Source organism: Hyperolius riggenbachi, chromosome 4, assembly GCF_040937935.1.
Source record: "Hyperolius riggenbachi isolate aHypRig1 chromosome 4, aHypRig1.pri, whole genome shotgun sequence".
Lineage (NCBI taxonomy): Eukaryota > Metazoa > Chordata > Amphibia > Anura > Hyperoliidae > Hyperolius > Hyperolius riggenbachi.
In genome coordinates, this window is record NC_090649.1 from 410,470,513 (window position 1) to 410,491,098 (window position 20,586).

A 20,586-nucleotide genomic window follows, 5' to 3' on the forward strand; every position below is an offset into this window, starting at 1 on the left:
CATCGGAGCGGAGCTGCGAGGGCACCGATCGGCTGCAGGGGGCTGAGGGAAGCCCCAGGTGAGTTCATCTCATTTTTTTTGTTTGGCTTCAGGTTCACTTTAAGCCACCTGAAAAAAAAAGTTACCCATGTAGATGGAAGGCTCTTGATCTCATAGAGCTTTTTCCTGGACCTCTCTCTGTGCCCTTGGTCCACTGCTGTCACCCCCCCCCCTTTTTTTTTAAGAGTCCTCAAAAGGTTTTGGAAGGTCTTGTTTCCCTAAGTATTTCAGAAGACAAGTTCCGTACTGCGCATGCACGAGCACACACTTTCGTATGCGCAGTACAGAACCATCGGTCTTCGGAAGCCCGAGTGCTTCCGAAGATTGTCGAATTCTCCTGCGATACAAACAGAGCCTGCGGGGGAACGGGAAGACCGGCAGGAGAACGGGAAGGCTGTATAGATACAGTAATAGCTGTGCTCAGTCCACAAAAATGAAATAAACCAATCAAAATTAGTTACTTGTGTTGCTTCAATAAAGCAGTCCCCATATTTTTAAAGTCAGATATACATATCTGATTGTGACTGTACAGTATATATGATGTGTACACAGGAATCTCTTCTTTATACTAAATAACATCTATGCTATAAGAATAAAGCCTGATGTGTAGCCGTGTCACTAATAGAAATGGTCAATGAGATGGAAATAATTCTGCATTGATGCTGATTTATGCAAATGTACGCGCTCTCTTTGCTCATGAAATCAAATAATTTGATATGTTGTTAAAATTTGGTTTGGTGACTACAAATTAAAGGGTACCTGAGACAAATTAAAAGTAAAGTTTTTTTTATACATACCTGGGGCTTCCTCCAGCCCCCTTCAGGCCAATCAGTGCCTCGCTGTCCTCCTCCACCACCTGGATCTTCTGCTATGAGTCCTGGTAATTCAGCCAGTCAGTGCAGTCCAGCCACGTGTCGCTCCCACAGCCAGGAACATTCTGCACCTGCGCAATAGTGCTGCGCAGGTGTAGTACGCTTCCGGCGGCAGAGTGTGTGTATGCGCACTATGCCAGACTGGCTCAAGTACCTGGACTCATAGCAGAAGATGCAGGTGGTGGAGGAGGACAACGAGGGACTGATTAGCCTGAAGGAGGCTGGAGGAAGCCCCACGTATGTATAAAACTTTAATTTCATCTGTCTCAGGTTTACTTTGTTACACAGTAGTACTATACTCTACATATGGGGCAGCACGGTGGCATAGTGGTTAGCGCTCTTGCCTTGCAACACTGGGTTCCTGGTTCGAATCCCAGCAAGGTCAACATCTGCAAGGAGTTTGTATGTTCTCCAGGTGTCTGCGTGGGTTTTCTCCGGGTACTCCGGTTTCCTCCCACATCCCAAAAACATACAGATAAGTTAATTGGCTTCCCCCTAAATTGGCCCTAGACTATGATACATGCACTACACGGTACATGCATAGACATATGACTATGGTAGGAACTAGATTGTGTTAGTAAAGAGACAATATATACTCTGTACAGCGCTGCGTAATATGTTGGCGCTATATAAATACTTAAATAAATAAATATGCACTCCCCACAGAACTGCAGGGAATCCACCGAGAATGTTGTGCACATTGAACAGAGAGGTGTTTTCTGTCACCCATAAACCTGGTTCAGATTGTGCATGAAGAATGTGTAATAGAGGAAGAATTTCCTCATTCCCCTGCAGAGCACCTGCACATCACTCTTACATGTACCCACAGTTACATTGCCTAGGGCCTTATCCATGTTCAGATTGTGCATGAAGAATGTGTAATAGAGGAAGAATCTCTTCATTCCCCTGCTGCGTACCTGCACATCACTCTTACATGTACCCACAGTTACATTGCCTAGGGCCTTATCCATGTTCAGATTGTGCATGAAGAATGTGTAATAGTGGAAGAATCTCCTCATTCCCCTGCAGAGCACCTGCACATCACCCTTACATGTACCCACAGTTACATTGCCTAGGGCCTTATCCATGTTCAGATTGTGCATGAAGAATGTGTAATAGTGGAAGAATCTCCTCATTCCCCTGCAGAGCACCTGCACATCACTCTTACATGTACCCACAGTTACATTGCCTAGGGCCTAATCCATGTTCAGATTGTACATGAATAATGTGTAATAGAGGAAGAATCTCCTCGTTCCCCTGCAGAGCACCTGCACATCATTCTTACATGCACCCACAGTTACATTGCCTAGGGCCTGATAGATGTAAGTACTCTTACCAAGGACTAGTTTTATTCTAAAGGGAATAAATATAGCAGTCTCCATATCCTTCTCACTTCAGTTGTCTTGTAAAATTCCTAAGCGTTGGCAGTTAAGAGACGAATTTCACGTTACATACTTTTAATCAACAAAATTGTAATATGGAAATTAGAGGAGTCGGAGTCGAGTAGTCGGAGTCGGTGGAATCCTAAACTGAGGAGTCGGTGGATTTCTGAGTTTTAAGTCCCCCCCCCCCCCACCTGTGTCACTTCTGTTCCATCAGTGTCCCCCTCAGCCTCCACTGTGTCCCTCAGCCTTCACTGTGTCCCTTTGTACCACCTCTGCCCCCTTTGGTGCCATCCTAATGTGCCAACTTTGCTTATGCAAAATTTTGTGTAAAAGTTAGCAACTATAATTATACGTAATTACGATTTTTAAAGCCACTTGCACACTACATGCGATTCCGATTTTTGATTTAGATTAAAAAAAAGTACTGCATGCTTCTACGTTTTTTAAACTGAATAAAAAATCGGATTGTATAAAAAAAAATCGGAATCGCATGTAGAGTGCAAGAGGCCTATAATTGAACTGATTTAACGTAATCTGTGCATACCTCCAGAGGTTCCCAGCGCTGATCCACAAGTTTGCTTTACAATGTATGAAATGCGTATGCAGGACTCGGAACTCGCTATATAGTATAGTGCACTGTAGCAAAATGTCATTTACAGAGTTTAAACTAGAGTTTTAAATCAGGAGCAGCTGCTTCCACATTATATAGGAGAGAACAGAGGCGCCAAAAGGATAAAAGGGGTTTTAAAGGAGCTTAAAAGCCAAAAATTTGGTAATTAGAGGAGGCAGTGGTGGACTTACCTCCTCCAAGCAGACACAACACGACTGTACATTCAGTCTATTTATTAACGAACTCCAGATAAAACAAAGAAACGCATTTCACGGGTCAGTGCCCGCTTCCTCAGGCAATAGAAAAAGGAGTTACAGCATCTAGCAAAACAAACAACACTCGGCACCTCTGCTTCCACATGGCTCTCATTAGGTTGTATGTTAACTGGCTGCTATTTTTACTTAGGTAAATTAAAAAGTTCTTGAGGATAGCAGAGAAGCTTTTCAGTGACTCCTCTTTCAGGTTAATCAGAGGCCGCATTCAGGAGAACTGCTGTGTACAGCAAGCGCTGGCTGCACTACTCTGCTTACTGTAACACTATACTGTGCACAGGGAGAGCGTCACACTGCTGCTGCTGCCATTTACATTATCTGGCACATCTCAGAAATACGGCCTGAAGCTGGCCACTAACGGTCCAATTTCTAGTGAAAAATCGTTCGAGCGATCAGAAATTCTGATCGGATTGGTTGTAAATAATCTCCATTGGTGGACACAATCGATTATGAACGAGTAAAAAAAATGTCGCCCGAATGAATTTTCGTCGAACGAAAATTTGGATTTTCTTGGTAGTCGTGATAGATAGGAAGCAATGATTGGTTAGTTGATGGTGTAGTGAACGATTTTTCGTCCGATCAGAATTTCTGATCGCTCGAACGATTTTTCGCTAGAAATTGGACCGTTAGTGGCCAGCTTGAGACAAATGACCGAAAAGCTCATCTGCTTCTAGAAAAGTGAACAAAAAAAATGTAAATACATGTTACAATTCTCTCCCAAATTTTTGGGGCTAAGTTACCTCGGAGGGGGAACAGTATTTAACGCCGGCGGGGAGTTTCATGGCAGCAGGTAGAGCCGCCATTCAGCTCGCCCTGCGCCTAACTCACAGGCGCCTGGATACTAGTGATGTTGCGAACTGTTCGCCACGACAGGCCATGGGGAATGACCTCGGGGTAATTTCCAAATTCGTCATATTACGCATTACTGCGTAAACACTTTCCCGGCTGCTACGCACCCTTGATTGGGCACCTGTAGTCGGGAGTGCTCTGCGCATGCCATGCAGAGCACTCCCGGCTGCAGGCGCGAACAAGGACGCGCGGCTACTGGGAAAGCATCTGCGCAGTAATGCGTAGTATGATGAATGCGGAAATGACCCCGAGGTCATTCCCCATGGCCTGTTGCAAACAGTTTGGGCCATCTCTACTGGATACTATGTACCCCTCCCCCCCCCCCCCCCCCCCCCACTGAAGAGATGGACTAGTTCAAAACCTGTCAGATTTTAACTGCTTACTTTTTTTGCTGGAGTAGTCCTTTAAATAATTGAGCCAATGATCCCTGTGGAGGAGAGAACATTCAGCTCTAATAAGCAGCCTTGAATAAACTAGTGTACCGATACTCATCCTGCTTATTTGGCATTGTTTTTAAAATGTCTACATATGCCGCAAGAGAAAATACAGAGGTGAAATGATCCAAAGTGCCAGATATAGTACACCTAGTATTAATGGCAGCTAGAAAAACTATCTATAATAGGTGAATTTATCCCCCTGTACCCAACATTGCAGACCTTAAAGTGACTCTGTAACAAAAATTTCAACGTTTTTTCTACCATCCTACAAGTTCCTAAACCTATTCTTATGTGTTCTGGCTCACTGCAGCTCTTTCTACTATAACCATCTCTGTAATAAATCAATGTATCTTTCCCCTGTCAGACTTGTCGGCCTGTGTCTGGAAGGCTGCCAAGTTCTTCAGTGTTGAACTGTTCCTCTATGCACACTCCAGTGTGTGTTTTATTTACATAAGCCAGCAGCTTCTCTGCTATCTTATCAGTGATAGAAGAGAGCTGGATAAAAATCCTCCTCTGGAGGCTGTGAAAGGAGCTGGTCTGTCACATACTGAGGAATTAACGACATAGACAGAGCTGTCTGCAGGAAGCCTGTAATGTTCAGTGCATGAGAGAAGCTGGGGACAGAAGGTAAACACACACAAGTGATCTCTTGAGATTCAGAAGTAAGGCTGTATACAGCCTGCTTGTGTATGGATGTATTTTCTATGTGTGGACATACTGTACATCAACCTACTTCCTGTTTTGGTGGCCATTTTGTTTGTTTATAAACAAACTTTTTAAAACTGTTTTTGACTACTTTTAATGCGGCGGGGAGCGGTGAAATTGTGTCAGAGGGTAATAGGAGATGTCCCCTAACGCACTGGTATGTTTACTTTTGTGCGATTTTAACAATACAGAATCTCTTTAAAGAGGAAGTTCAACCCGGGACCGAAATTCATCCCAGTCAGTAGCCATGGCCCTGACAGTTTCCTGTCTGTGAACCTTGTTGCATTGTGAGAAATATATATACAGTATATATATGTAAGATACCAGCCAGCCTTCCTACTCACTTGCACACTAGTCATTTAGCAACTGCCATTGAGAAAATGCTTTTACAAACAGAGAAAACTCTGAGAATTCTCCATGAGAAGGACTAGTCCAAAACCTGTCAGTTATGTCTGCTTATTTTTTTCGCTAAAGTGGTCCTTTAAAAAAAAGTCATGTCTCTCTGTGGCTTTGCCAAAACACAGGACCATACAAAATACACTTATACTAAAAATCGGTCAAGTTAAATCCTGAGCACTTATAGCCCGCCTCTTCCCCACCCTGTGGGAGGTCACTCTGTGCACACTTATGCTGGGTGCACACTATGAGATTTTATAGTCGATTTACTGTCAGATCGATTATTTCCAAAATGTCCGATTTGCTTTCCGAACGATTTCCGAGCATTTTCCGATCTATTTCCGTTAACCTTAATAGGAAATCGATCGGAGAATGCACGGAAATCGATCGGAAAGCAAATTGGACATGTTGGAAATAATCTATCTGACAGTAAATCGACCATAACATCTCATAACATGTACCCAGCATTAGTCTCTAACCTTTCTGGTATAGACATCAGTGGCAAAGTGACATCAGTTCACTCAGGCTCTAATCTTATAATGCTTCCAAATCCATATTAAAAGAGATTACTGCATATGTAAGCCGCACATTCCAAACTTCACTCTTACAATGCTAACACACTGGAAAATGTAACACTTTTATGTCTAAAGATGGGGATTTACTAGTTAAAAAGTCAGTATGCAATAGCCCTGCTTGTGAATCTCTGTTCTTGTCTGAAGCTGATGGATGAGATCTGTAAGTCACATGACTGATTAAACAGGTTTGAAAAACTTGTCCAGTTTCTGTCTTATTTTAGATACTATACGTAATTCAAGATTTTATTTGTTTTAGCCAAGGAATGGCCTTAAAGTGAACCTACGGACTAAAAATCGACTCAGCAGCACTGAAAAGGCTTGGTGTTTCTTTAACAGTTTCACAGCATCAGAACTTTGTTTCTCTTATCCAAGCCTCAGTTTTAGCTGCACAGAAGAAAACTGCCCGGGCTTTTTTCCCCTGATGCTGTGCAAAGCATGATGGGATTTCTGATGTTGTTGCTCTCGTTCTGCTGTTTTGGTGCAATTTTTTTTTTTTTACATTTTGAATTTGACATTTGAAGCCTAGCATGTGCAGCTGGGAGGGGTGATCAGGACACAGGACAGTTGGAACTGTGTCTCCTGCTCCTTGTCACCTCCTTTCAACCAAAAAGATGGCTGCCCCCATGACAAAGATGGCAGCCCCCATGAATCACAAACATGTGCCTGTTCTTTTAAAACAGGATGGGTAAAAAATTATATTACCTATCTATTCTAATTAACATAACTAATGTAACTTAATGACAGTATGTTTGTTTAGGCTGAAGTTCCCCTTTAAATAAACCTGTAGTCACTGTAGTGTGAGTAGTGGTGCATTCCTTTTCCTGCTGCTGTCCCCCCTTCAATATAGGAAAGTGTTCCTCCCCCTACCTCCATAATTCCGCCAGTCCTGCAACTGCTGGTGCATCCCAAATGCAATAAAGTGCTGAGTGCCCAGTAGATCACCCCCCCCCCCCCATGCACAGTATAAATGAGCATGTTGGAGAGGGAGTGCCTTGCTACCTACCCTAAGTTCCCCTGCTATGCTTCTCTCTTAGGCCACTGCCCACCCATTATCTTCTGGGCAGTGATGAGCGAAAATGACGATATTCTTTTCGCGAAAAGTAAAATTTTCTTTTCGAAAAGCGAAAATACGGTCGAATAATTTACAGTTTTTTTCATTTTATAATTTTTGATACAAAAATGTAAAATTTAGTTTAGTGTTTTTTCCGCTTTGATTTTTTGCTTTCTGTAAGGTCTAATATAGGGAGAGAAGACATTACTTCCTATACATTTTTGCGTTTTTGCGCAAAGCACATTTCGAATATGGCAGTTTTTTTTTAATTAGGTCGAAAATATGACACTTGTTTTTTTTAATTCGCTATTTGGGTGAAAACGCAAAATTTTTGCGTATTTTCACAGACAAAAGCGAAACCAAAAATGGCATTTTGATGCAAAAATGACTGTAGCATAAATCTGCAATCAACACTGCTTGTGGGTCCTCCCTCTGCTGCCTCTGTGTTCCAGCCTAGCTCTGCATCTACTGCCAATATGAAGCTTCTATGGGGAATGGACCCCAGCCAGGCTGTAGGACTTTGCCAGTAGAGGCAATAAGACTCATAAGATAGGATGGGTGGCCACTGGCCAGCAGCCAAAGTGAGAAGCCCAAGGGTGGACCTATAGAGATAGTTATGCACTCCCTCTCCTGCACTCTCAACTCCTCTCTGCTGTACTCTGCACAGGAAAGGGTGGTATGGCGGAGGGGTTCTGTATGTTGTTACACTATGGGGACACCAGCTGGCAAGGTAGAGGGGGTAAGACATGCTGCACTATATTTCATTACAGGGGGACACCAGCAGGTGAAGAACTGGAAGTGGAATGGAGAACTGCACTGGTGACAGGACTGGCTGGGGGATAGCAGTGGTGTAATGAGCAATGTGGGAGCTAGCGTGCCATTATCAGTGATAGGGAAGTAAAGGTCTCCTGCATACATATATGAAGACTATCTACTGTTTGCTTTCTCCTGCATACATATATGAAGACTATCTACTGTTTGCTTTCTCCTGCATACATATATGAAGACTATCTACTGCAGGGGTCTCAAACTCGCGGCCCGCGGGCCATTTGCGGCCCGCGATACAATATTTTGTGGCCCCAGGGCCCCAGAGCTTGTAGGGCCCCCCAGTGGCTACAAGAGGAAAAAAAAAATTTTCAAATCGGCCTTATAGTTTTTGAGAAAATCGATTTTAAAGTTGCAAAGGAAAAAAATACACATTTAAAAACCCGCCGACTTTAATGGTTAATAGCAAATCCACCTTAAATGCTAGAAACCCTAAATTTGCAGGATATGTTAAGGAGATCATTAGGAATAAGAGGAAAAAACAATTTTTCAAAAAGACCTTATAGTTTTTGAGAAAATCGATTTTAAAGTTTCGAAGGAAAATAGTATACTTTTAAATGCGGTAAATGTCACTTTTAGTAGCAAGCCTAACGGTAGTGTAATTTTACATGTATCAAAAGAAAGAGCAATACATTTCCTGACAGAGTTTCCAGGGGGTCCATACGCAGCCGCAGCGCTTTGGCCAGGGATCGCTATACAGCCGCAATATGGCTGTATGAAGATTCCTGGCATTTTTTCCTATTTTCCCAATTTTTTTTTATATGTTTAGAGTGTGGGAATTTTTTTTTTAAAAATTATGTGGGGTCCCCCCTCCTGAAGCTTTTTAACTCCTTGTCCCCCATGCAGGCTGGGGTAGCCAGAATGTGGAGCTCCGACCGATTGGGGCTTCACACCCTGACTATACCAGCTGCAAAAAAGGTCCCTTAATGCCGATTTTTGTTCCAGGGTATCTGTTGGGGGGGGGGGGAGGGCAGGTTTATTTTGCTCTGGGGCCCCATTGTTGCTTAAACCGGCCCTGCCTGCCGGCAAAAGCAAAAGAGACACGGAAGCGAACTATATTTGCCCATTTTACCTTATAGTTCGCTTCAGTGCTCCCAAGTAATCCGCCGCATCCCCGCCGCTAAACAAGGGCTGCAGACCCCCAAATCCCCCGCGCAAACATCCACGACTGCGCTGAGGGGCAGAGCTTCCAGCTGTAGCTCTGCCCCTCCTGACGTCAATCGCCGAATGGATCGCCGCCTCTCCCCCACCCCTCTCTGTGAAGGAAGAGTGAGAGGGGCGGGCAGAGGCGGCGATCCGCCGTGATTGACGTCAGGAGGGGCAGAGCTGAAGCTGAAAGCTCTGCCCCTTCCAGGAAATGCTGGCGGATTGCCCCCGGGGCGATTTGGGGGCTCTGCAGCCCTCGTTTTGCGGCGGGGACACGTGAACTCCCTTATGCGGCCCAGCCTCATCCTGACTTTGCCTCCTGCGGCCCCCGGGTAAATTGAGTTTGAGACCCCTGATCTACTGTTTGCTTTCTACTTCTTTTTTTTTTTTTTAAGCCTCATCTTATCTTAAACACCAATTGCTGCACTGCATTAAAAAACTTAAAGCAACCCTGAAGTGACCGATAAAAAAAGTTAAGATACTCACCTATGGAGAGGGAAGGCTCTGTATCCCAAACAGCCTTTCTGGTCCTTTCTCTGTGTCCTCGTTCCCCAGCTGTCCCCCCAGGTCAAATGCATCTTCGGCCCTCCTTAAGCTGTTTTCGGACATACTCTTGGCCCTGCGTACTTTCCACAGACAAGCGAATCCATGCTTCACATGCGCAGTATGGGCTCACGCATGCGCAGTATGGGCTCACGCATGCGCAGTATGGGCTCACGCATGCGCAGTATGGATGAGACCGTCTTCAGAAGCACTGAAGGATGCGCCTATTTCCAAAGCCTTCCAAGGACTCCCAATGGGGCAAATTTGAACAGGGTCAAGTGTCGCTCTTTTCTCTACTAAAATGTCATTTTCTTTTCACAAAATACTAAAGACTTTATTTCCTGCACAAAGTCTCCTCTTTCCTTGCTCTTTTGTATTCAAACATTTTACCTGTTCGAGGACAGAAATGTATTGCTAGGTTTATACCTGAATCGGTTTATATATAAGTATGTGCAGTAAGGCAGTGTCAGAGCTGCGTGCCTGGATCCCAACCACAGATGTACCGGTAAATGTTGGCCCACATTGATAGGCTAAGATCCTTTGAGAAAGCGGCTTTTACTGAGGTTTAGTTGAGTCCCGGAGGTTTAGAAACCGCTTTGTAACCCTTTGTACACTGAGATGGATGTTCTTTTCCAGAAGTTAAAAATCACCAGAATTAGGAATATAAAGTGTTTATCTACAGACTTGTCACAGTGCAGCATTTCTAAAAAAAAACAGCACATTTTCCCAAACCCAACCTATTTATAGTATAAATTAAAAAAATTTGTTCTATAAACAGTCTCTGGTTTCCATCAAAAGACGGAATCCTGCATGCTGGAATAGTAATAATAGTGTAGAGGTACAGTCTGCCCCGTCCGTTGTTAAATACAATATTGTACTTTACCAATTAACTCTTTATTGCCCTCAGCTCCATTAGTAAAGATTGATCTTTCCTTTTTCCAGCCTCAGTATCACTAATTTCAAAGTGTACATCATTTGGCTAAACCTGACTGAACCATCATATCCCTTATTTATTCTGCCTTACTCAAGTAACCTCTTTTGTTGCATTAGGGAACTGTCACAATCTTGTTGAATTCCACATGGCTCTGTGTGGTCTAATGGGAAGGTCAAATCTCTGTAAAAGATGTTATGTGGGCCCAGGAGAGGAGGGGACAGGAGGCAGAGAGGATATCAGCATTTACAATGGAAAATACAGTATCTCCTGAATGAATGAAAACATGCATGCAGAATTAAGGTTATTCTTAAATGGGAAGACAGTCTATAGCAATGTTCTGGCATTGATGTGGGATCTCATCTACCTGTGCAGGACGTGGGATCTCATCTACCTGTACAAGATGTGGGATCTCATCTACCTGTGGGGGAAGTGGGATCTCATCTACCTGTGCAGGACGTGGGATCTCATCTACCTGTACAAGATGTGGGATCTCATCTACCTGTGGGGGAAGTGGGATCTCATCTACCTGTGGGGGACGTGGAATCTCATCTACCTGTGCAGGACGTGGGATCTCATCTACCTGTGCGGGACGTGGGATCTCATCTACCTGTGTGGGTCGTGGGATCTCATCTACCTGTGCGGGACGTGAAATCTCGTCTACCTATGCGGGACGTGGGATCTAATCTACCTGTGCGGGACGTGGGATCTCATCTACCTGTGTGGGACGTGGGATCTCATCTACCTGTGGGGGGCGTGGGATCTCATCTATCTGTGCAGGACGTGGGATCTCATCTACCTGTGCGGGACTTGGGATCTCATCTACCTGTGTGGGACGTGGGATCTCATCTACCTGTGGGGACGTGGGATCTCATCTATCTGTGTGGGACGTGGGATCTCATCTACCTGTGGGGGACGTGGGATCTCATCTATCTGTGCAGGACGTGGGATCTCATCTACCTGTGTGGGACGTGGGATCTCATCTACCTGTGGGGGACGTGGGATCTTATCTACCTGTGGGGGACGTGGGATCTCATCTATCTGTGCAGGACGTGGGATCTCATCTACCTGTGCAGGACGTGGGATCTCATCTACCTGTGCGGGACTTGGGATCTCATCTACCTGTGTGGGACGTGGGATCTCATCTACCTGTGGGGTCGTGGGATCTCATCTACCTGTGCGGGACGTGAAATCTCGTCTACCTATGCGGGACGTGGGATCTAATCTACCTGTGCGGGACGTGGGATCTCGTCTACCTGTGTGGGACGTGGGATCTCATCTACCTGTGGGGGACGTGGGATCTCATCTATCTGTGCAGGACGTGGGATCTCATCTACCTGTGCAGGACGTGGGATCTCATCTACCTGTGCGGGACTTGGGATCTCATCTACCTGTGGGGGAAGTGGGATCTCATCTACCTGTGGGGGAAGTGGGATCTCATCTACCTGTGGGGGACGTGGAATCTCATCTACCTGTGCAGGACGTGGGATCTCATCTACCTGTGGGGGAAGTGGGATCTCATCTACCTGTGCAGGACGTGGGATCTCATTTACCTGTGTGGGTCGTGGGATCTCATCTACCTGTGCGGGACGTGGGATCTCGTCTACCTATGCGGGACGTGGGATCTCATCTACCTATGCGGGACATGGGATCTCATCTACCTGTGTGGGACGTAAGATCTCATCTACCTGTGCAGGACGTGGGATCTCATCTACCTGTGCGGGACGTAGGATCTCATCTACCTGTGTGGGTCGAGGGATCTCATCTACCTGTGCGGGACGTGGGATCTCGTCTACCTATGCGGGACATGGGATCTCATCTACCTGTGCGGGACGTGGGATCTCATCTACCTGTGTGGGACGTGGGATCTCATCTACCTGTGGGGGACGTGGGATCTCATCTATGTGTGCGGGACGTGGGATCTCATCTACCTGTACAGGACATGGGATCTCATCTACCTGTGCGGGACGTGGGATCTCATCTACCTGTGTGGGACGTGGGATCTCATCTACCTGTGGGGGACGTGGGATCTCATCTATCTGTGTGGGACATGGGATCTCATCTACCTGTGGGGGACGTGGGATCTCATCTATCTGTGCGGGACGTGGGATCTCATCTATCTGTGCGGGACGTGGGATCTCATCTACCTGTGTGGGACGTGGGATCTCATCTACCTGTGGGGGACGTGGGATCTCATCTATCTGTGCGGGACGTGGGATCTCATCTACCTGTGCAGGACGTGGGATCTCATCTACCTGTGCGGGACGTGGGATCTCATCTACCTGTGTGGGTCGTGGGATCTCATCTACCTGTGCGGGACGTGGGATCTCGTCTACCTATGCGGGACGTGGGATCTCATTTACCTGTGCGGGACGTGGGATCTCATCTACCTGTGTGATCTCATCTACCTGTGGGGGACGTGGGATCTCATCTATCTGTGCGGGACGTGGGATCTCATCTACCTGTGCGGGACGTGGGATCTCATCTACCTGTGCGGGACGTGGGATCTCATCTACCTGTACAAGATGTGGGATCTCATCTACCTGTGCGGGACGTGGGATCTCATCTACCTGTGCGGGACGTGGGATCTCATCTACCTGTGGGGGACGTGGGATCTCATCTACCTGTGCGGGACGTGGGATCTCATCTACCTGTGCAGGACGTGGGATCTCATCTACCTGTGTGGGACGTGGGATCTCATCTACCTGTGTGGGTCGTGGGATCTCATCTACCTGTGCGGGACGTGGGATCTCGTCTACCTATGCGGGACGTGGGATCTCATCTACCTGTGTGGGTCGTGGGATCTCATCTACCTATGCGGGATGTGGGATCTCGTCTACCTATGTGGGATCTCATCTACCTGTGTGGGACGTGGGATGTCATCTACCTGTGGGGGACGTGGGATGTCATCTACCTGTGGGGGACATGGGATGTCATCTATCTGTGCGGGAAGTGGGATCTCATCTACCTGTGCGGGACGTGGGATCTCATCTACCTGTACAAGATGTGGGATCTCATCTACCTGTACAAGATGTGGGATCTCATCTACCTGTACAAGATGTGGGATCTCATCTACCTGTGCAGGACATGGGATCTCATCTAACTGTACAAGATGTGGGATCTCATCTACCTGTGCAGGACGTGGGATCTGATCTACCTGTGCAGGACGTGGGATCTCATCTACCTGTACAAGATGTGGGATCTCATCTACCTGTACAAGATGTGGGATCTCATCTACCTGTGCAGGACATGGGATCTCATCTACCTGTACAAGATGTGGGATCTCATCTACCTGTGCGGGACGTGGGATCTCATCTACCTGTACAAGATGTGGGATCTCATCTACCTTTGTGGGACATGAGATCTCATCTACCTGTGCAGGTAGTGGGATCTCATCTATCTGTGTGGGACGTGGGATCTCATCTACCTGTACAAGATGTGGGATCTCATCTACCTTTGTGGGACGTGAGATCTCATCTACCTGTGCAGGACGTGGGATCTCATCTACCTGTGCAGGACGTGGGATCTCATCTACCTGTACAAGATGTGGGATCTCATCTACCTGTGCGGGACGTGGGATCTCATCTACTTGTGCAGGACATGGGATCTCATCTACCTGTACAAGATGTGGGATCTCATCTACCTGTGCGGGACGTGGGATCTCATCTACCTGTACAAGATGTGGGATCTCATCTACCTGTGGGGGAAGTGGGATCTCATCTACCTTTGTGGGACGTGAGATCTCATCTACCTGTGCAGGACGTGGGATCTCATCTACCTGTGCAGGACGTGGGATCTCATCTACCTGTACAAGATGTGGGATCTCATCTACCTGTGCGGGACGTGGGATCTCATCTACTTGTGCAGGACATGGGATCTCATCTACCTGTACAAGATGTGGGATCTCATCTACCTGTGCGGGACGTGGGATCTCATCTACCTGTACAAGATGTGGGATCTCATCTACCTTAGTGGGACGTGAGATCTCATCTACCTGTGCAGGTAGTGGGATCTCATCTATCTGTGTGGGACGTGAGATCTCATCTACCTGTGTAGGGATCTCATCTACCTGTGTAGGGATCTCATCTACCTGTGCGGGATGTGGGATCTCATCTACCTGTGAAGGACTTGGGATCTCATTTACCTGTGGGGGGACGTGGGATCTCATCTACCTGTGGGGGACGTGGGGTCTTATCTAACTGTGCGGGACGTGGGATCTCATCTACCTGTGGGGGGACGTGGGATCTCATCTACCTGTGGGGGGACGTGGGATCTCATCTACCTGTGGGAGATGTGGGATCTCATCTATCTGTGCAGGACGTGGGATCTCATCTACCTGTGGGGGACATGGGATCTCATCTACCTGTGCAGGTCGTGGGATATCATATACCTGTGCGGGACGTGGGATCTCATCTACCTGTGGGGGGACGTGGGATCTCATCTACCTGTGAGAGATGTGGGATCTCATCTATCTTTGCAGGACGTGGGATCTCATATACCTGTGGGGGAAGTGGGATCTCATCTACCTGTGTGGGACGTGGGATCTCATCTACCTGTGCAGGTCGTGGGATCTCATATACCTGTGCGGGACATCGGATCTCATCTACCTGTGCGGTACTTGGGATCTCACTCACATTTGCAGGGCAGGAGAATGGAGAAAGCCTAGCATGACTAAACTAGTTCTCTATTTAATGATCCTTGAGGCCCCACCTCCCCAGAAATGAGAATTCAAGAAGAAACAATCATTTCTTAGGTCTCCAAATGCCTCATCGCAATTTTGTATAGCTGACACAGGAGAAATACATGCTCACGTGATCACAATCAGCAAATCAGGGACTTCAAAATCAATTGCATGCTTTTCTATTTCTTATTAAGCTGGGTTTCCTTAGGATAAACCGCTTATTTGTAGTCATAAACCATCAACCCTTCTCCACAGCTGTAGAAGACAGAACAGTAGGAGGAGCATTTCTCAGAACAGATTCATGTAGCATGTAATACAGGGTATCTCACAGAATACTATACATCATGGCAAGTTTAACACCTGGCCATTGCGTTGTGGTGCAATGCTTTGCCCGCAACGCTGAAAACGCCATTCATATGGCCCTGCTGCAAATTGCGCCGACGAGGTCATTTGCATAGCGCTCAACCCCCCCCCCCCCTTCCCCACCGTTTGTCGCCCAGTGACGTACTCCCTGCTGGACAGGAAGCACGTCAGCGGTATTCCCGAGTTTCCGCGTCGTATTCATGTTGTTCCGTGCATGCGCGCTGCCGCCAACATATTTAAACTTTCTGTCACCCATTGGCTTTCATTACTGCAGCCACTGCAGTGTCGCTGTGAAAGTCTGTCAGTAACGCGCTGTTGAACTTATGGCAGCTCGGCGGTCAATCTGGAACTTCCAGCACAACACAAGTGTGCTAGGCCCCAATGCCTTGCATTGTTGTTGTGTTCTCCTGTGGTAAAACAGAGGTAACGCAATGCACACTTGCAAGGTAAGCGTAAAAGGGGCCTCAATAGTCAAGTTTTCACCAGATAAAGGGGCCCTCTAGGTGCAAAAAGAGGAATGGTAAAAATTGGGTTTATATCTGAGTTTATACGGTACTTAGCCTTGCATAGCAGTAAATACCGTACTTATCTCTGGAATTTAATAGCATTCATGCTAAACAGAATTGTAAATTAATCTGTTTATGACAGAGAAATTAATCTAAAATAAAAATATAGAACAACATATTTTTTTAAAAATAATTAATAAGCTAATGCTGTTCCTTTGAAATGCTAGCAGAGTTAATTATACGCCATCTATGCAGGTAGGACTTCTAGCAAGCTGGCAGAGAAATTCAGCCTCTGGCAAAGAAAAGCTCTGAAGGAATTATTTACATCAGCAATATTTATTTTCTTCCTAATATTCTTGTGAGTGAAGCAGGGAAATGATTTCTCCTGCTGTGAGTTCTGGTACTGACGCCCACATACAGAGTCTTGTGAGGCTATGTGAGGAATATCGTTACCATCTTCTTATCAGGAAGCTGATAGTAATATGTATTTAATAACATAAAGTGTATGTCAGCAGCAAGTCATATAAATAGGGTGTTTCTCCCAGAGTTTCAGTTAGGGCCCTCGAAGTTTTAATGCGTTGATTTTTTCCTCCACAGCAGTGCATTGTGAAAAAGCTTTCTTTTTTCCTTAGGGTCCTTTTACCCTATATCAGTTGCTTATAGCAGGCTTACTCAATAAAGCAAGCAAAGGGCTCCTGTTATGAGTCATGTACAGTGGCAAGCAATTTACCTCACCATAGAGGAAGCAGCCACAGCAGTGATCAATGCATTTGCTGATTGGTTGCTCTGGATTACAGTACTGAGTCCTTGCATTATATGCAGTGTTTCAGAACGCAATGAGTTGCAGTGGAAAAAAGCAGAGCAATGTCCCAGTCTGTTTCACCTTCCACACTAACTGAAGTGTATTTGCAAGCATCATTTAAAAAATGACCTGCAGGGAAAAATATTGGGTATTATTTGTACTGACTTTGGAACACATTTTCACTACATGTTCTCTTTTACAGTGGGATGCGAAAGTTTAGGCAACGTTGTTAATCGTCATGATTTTCCTGTATAAATCGTTGGTTGTTACAATAAAAAATGTCAGTTAAATATATCATATAGGAGACACACACAGTGATATTTGAGAAGTGAAATGAAGTTCATTGGATTAACAGAAAGTGTGCAATAGTTGTTTAAACAAAACTAGGCCGGTGCATACATTTGGGCACCACAAAAAAGAAATGAAATCAATATTTAGTAGATCTTCTTGCTGAAATTACAGCTCCTAATTGCTTCCTTTAGGTTCCAATGAGAGTCTGGATTCTGGTTGAAGGTATTTTGGACCATTCCTCTTTACAAAACATCTCTAGTTCATTCAGGTTTGATGGCTTCTGGACATGGACAGCTCTCTTTAACGCACACCACAGATTTTCAATTATATTCAGGTCTGGGGACTGAGATGGCCATTCCAGAACGTTATACTTGTTCCTCTGCATGAATGCCTTAGTTAGGGTCATTGTCTTTTTGAAAGATCCAGCCCTGGCGCAGCTTCAGCTTTTTCACTGATTCCTGGACAGTGGTCTACAGAATCTGCTGATACCGAGTGGAATCCATGCGTACCTCAACTTTGACAAGATTCCCAGTCCCTGCACTGGCCACACAGCTCTACAGCATGGTGGACCCACCACGAATTTTACTGTAGGTAGCAGGTGTTTTTCCTGGAATGCTGTGTTATTTTCCCTCCATGTATAATGCCCCTTGTTATGCCCACTCCACAGCACCTTATACCAAAATGAAGCTGGCTTGTCCAAATGTGCTTTAGCATACCTCAAGCAGCTCTGTTTGTGCTGTGGGTGGAGTAAAGGCCTCCTCTGCATCACTCTCGCATACAGCAACTCCTTGTGTAAAGTGCGACGAATGGTTAAACAATGCACAGTGACTCCATCTGCAGCAAGGTGATGTTGTAGGTCTTTGGTGCTGGTCTGTGGGTTCACTCTGACTGTTCTCACCATTCGTCGCTTCTGTTTATCCGAGATTTTTCTTGGTCTGCCACTTTGAGCCTTAACTTGCAATGAGCCTGTGGTCTTCCATTTCCTCAACATGTTCCTAGCTGTGGAAACAGACAGCTGAAATCTCTGAGACAGCTTTCTGTATCCTTCCCCTAAACCATGAAGGTGAACAATCTTTGTCTTCAGGTCATTGGAGAGTTGTTTTGAGACCCTCATGTTGCTACTCTTCACAGAAATTTAAAAGAGGAGGGAAACTTACAATTGACCCCCATTAAAAACTCTTTCTCATAATTGGATTCACCTGTGTATGTAGGTCAGAGGTCACTGAGCTGACCAAGCCAATTTGAGTTCCAATAATTAGTTCTAAAGGTTTTGGAATCAATAAAATGACAACAGTACCCAAATTTTATTTTATTTAAACAATTATTGTGAACTTTCTGTAAATCCAATAAACTTCATTTCACTTCTCAAATATTCTCTGTGTGTGTCTCCTATATGATATATTTAACTGACATTTTTTATCGCAACAACCAACGATTTATACAGGAAAATTATGACGATTAACAAGGTTGCCCAAACTTTCACATCCCACTGTAAACAACACATTTCCCTAACACCGCTGCATGCCAGAAATAGTGACTGGTGGCACCTTCAGAACCAGCTGCTGGGCGCCCCCTCCCCATGTCACAAGCACACTAATGGGTATTTTAGTGCATCCCAAGAGAGTGTATGGAGAGTCAACAGCCATGGAAAATATTTCCCTAGCCTCGGAAAGACAATACAGGGTCACATAAAGAGAATTCCTGTCTGTTTACTCACTCTGAATGGCTGGTCGGCAATAAATGGAAAATAAGGAATTGCTGACTCCTCTTCTCCCCACTCCCCGGAGACGCAGGCGTTCCTGAGTAGCTGTTTATCACTGAACTCTGCTTTCATCTCGATGGCCACATCGGCTGCTGTGTCCTCTGAGTCACCACACGTCAGTCTGATGTCAAAACTGGAAACATGAAAGACAGACGGGCATCAGGCTTATTCACACAGCGCTGCACAGCTCAGCCACTGAGGCATCTTTACAAAACCATAATTTTACAAATTGGCCTGCGTGTGAAAAGTGAAGCATCTTACAGCAACCAATCAGATTGCGGCGTCTCTAGAAGATCAGAAAATGGACCAATTTTGTCTGCCTTCCATGGGTTATGTATGACATTCTCCACTGTAGATTGTATGGCCTTAATAAAGGGGGCCTGCCAGGGTGGAAAGAAGGATTATGTTATTGTAGACTTGTTTTAAAGGAGTAAGCTCTGTTTTTATGTCATCCTTAATTTTGCCCCAATGTTCCATAAGCCACTGACATTGAACTGGGGACTTGACCCTGCACTAACTGCACACTCGTTCTGGGCCAACAACTAAAGCCTCATACACACATTAGAAGCAACTCAGCCGAGGAGGGCAATCAGGGCCAACTGGGCCACAAATTTAGTGTGTGTGCAGGAAGCCAATAGGCCAAGAGCCACATGCTAAGATCCACATAATCGTTTCTCTGCCCCCACCCTATAGCAACAGTACGCACCATTCAGTCATAGCTGAGGGATGCTTCTGCATGAGCTGGTGTCCAGGACTGTTGCCCTTGGGATAGGGTCCCGATACCTATAGGTGACAGCTACAGTCCATGTGAAAATAACCTTAGAAAGCAGGGATAAAAGTCTCAGAACTTGCACTTGGACTGTACATCTTTATATTAAAGCTAAACTATTATCAAAGGGAAACTCAGCTTTTAATAAAGGGTGGCACAAATAAAACCGGCCCCCGGTTGCCTGCCACCAACATGTGTATGTAGGCAGATGCTGGCTGTCCTGTCCCTGCACACCTGCTTCTAGCACCCTGCTGTGTGTATGGTCTTCAGCTTTATACTCTGAGTTGCCTGTATTTGCTGCCGTAGGAGGACTTTACCCACATGACAGCAAATACAGGCCATACAGATAATTTGCAGGCTTGTGAGGCACCTGGCCTTAATGAGCAGACAAGCTTTGCCCATTTTCTGCCCATGTAGTGGTTACTGTCTGGGCGTTCTGGGGTTGGGGGTTGCGCTCTGGCCTGCGCCTCCGGGTGCGTTTTTGGCATTCCTCGGTCATGACTGCCCTCTTAGTTCATTGAGTGTTGATTGGATCATGTACACTTATAGTGTCTTCACTGATTACATTTTCGTGTCGACACTCCGATTAAACTCTTATTATGGGCATGTTTTTGTCACAATTCTGGGTATATTAGTTATGTATACATCTATATAAATGCTTCGTGTGTTCGTGCGTGGGGGCATTTGGGCATATTCTTTGCGGCTGTGGTGGGCTGTTGTTGGCTGGTGTGATTGGGGTCGTGCTGGGGGTGGAGCCTGGTGGACAGCGAATATAA

General features: G+C 45.7%; 1 protein-coding gene across 2 annotated transcripts in view; it reads right to left on the bottom strand.

Annotated features, from left to right (window-relative positions):
• Positions 1 to 20,586, bottom strand: part of LGALSL (galectin like) — a 77,171-nt gene that overhangs the window by 8,864 nt on the left and 47,721 nt on the right. For both annotated transcript variants that reach the window (XM_068232358.1, XM_068232357.1), the window contains exon 4: positions 18,997 to 19,174. In XM_068232358.1, coding sequence (XP_068088459.1) covers positions 18,997 to 19,174 — 178 coding nt within the window. The remainder of the gene's footprint in view (positions 1 to 18,996; positions 19,175 to 20,586) is intronic.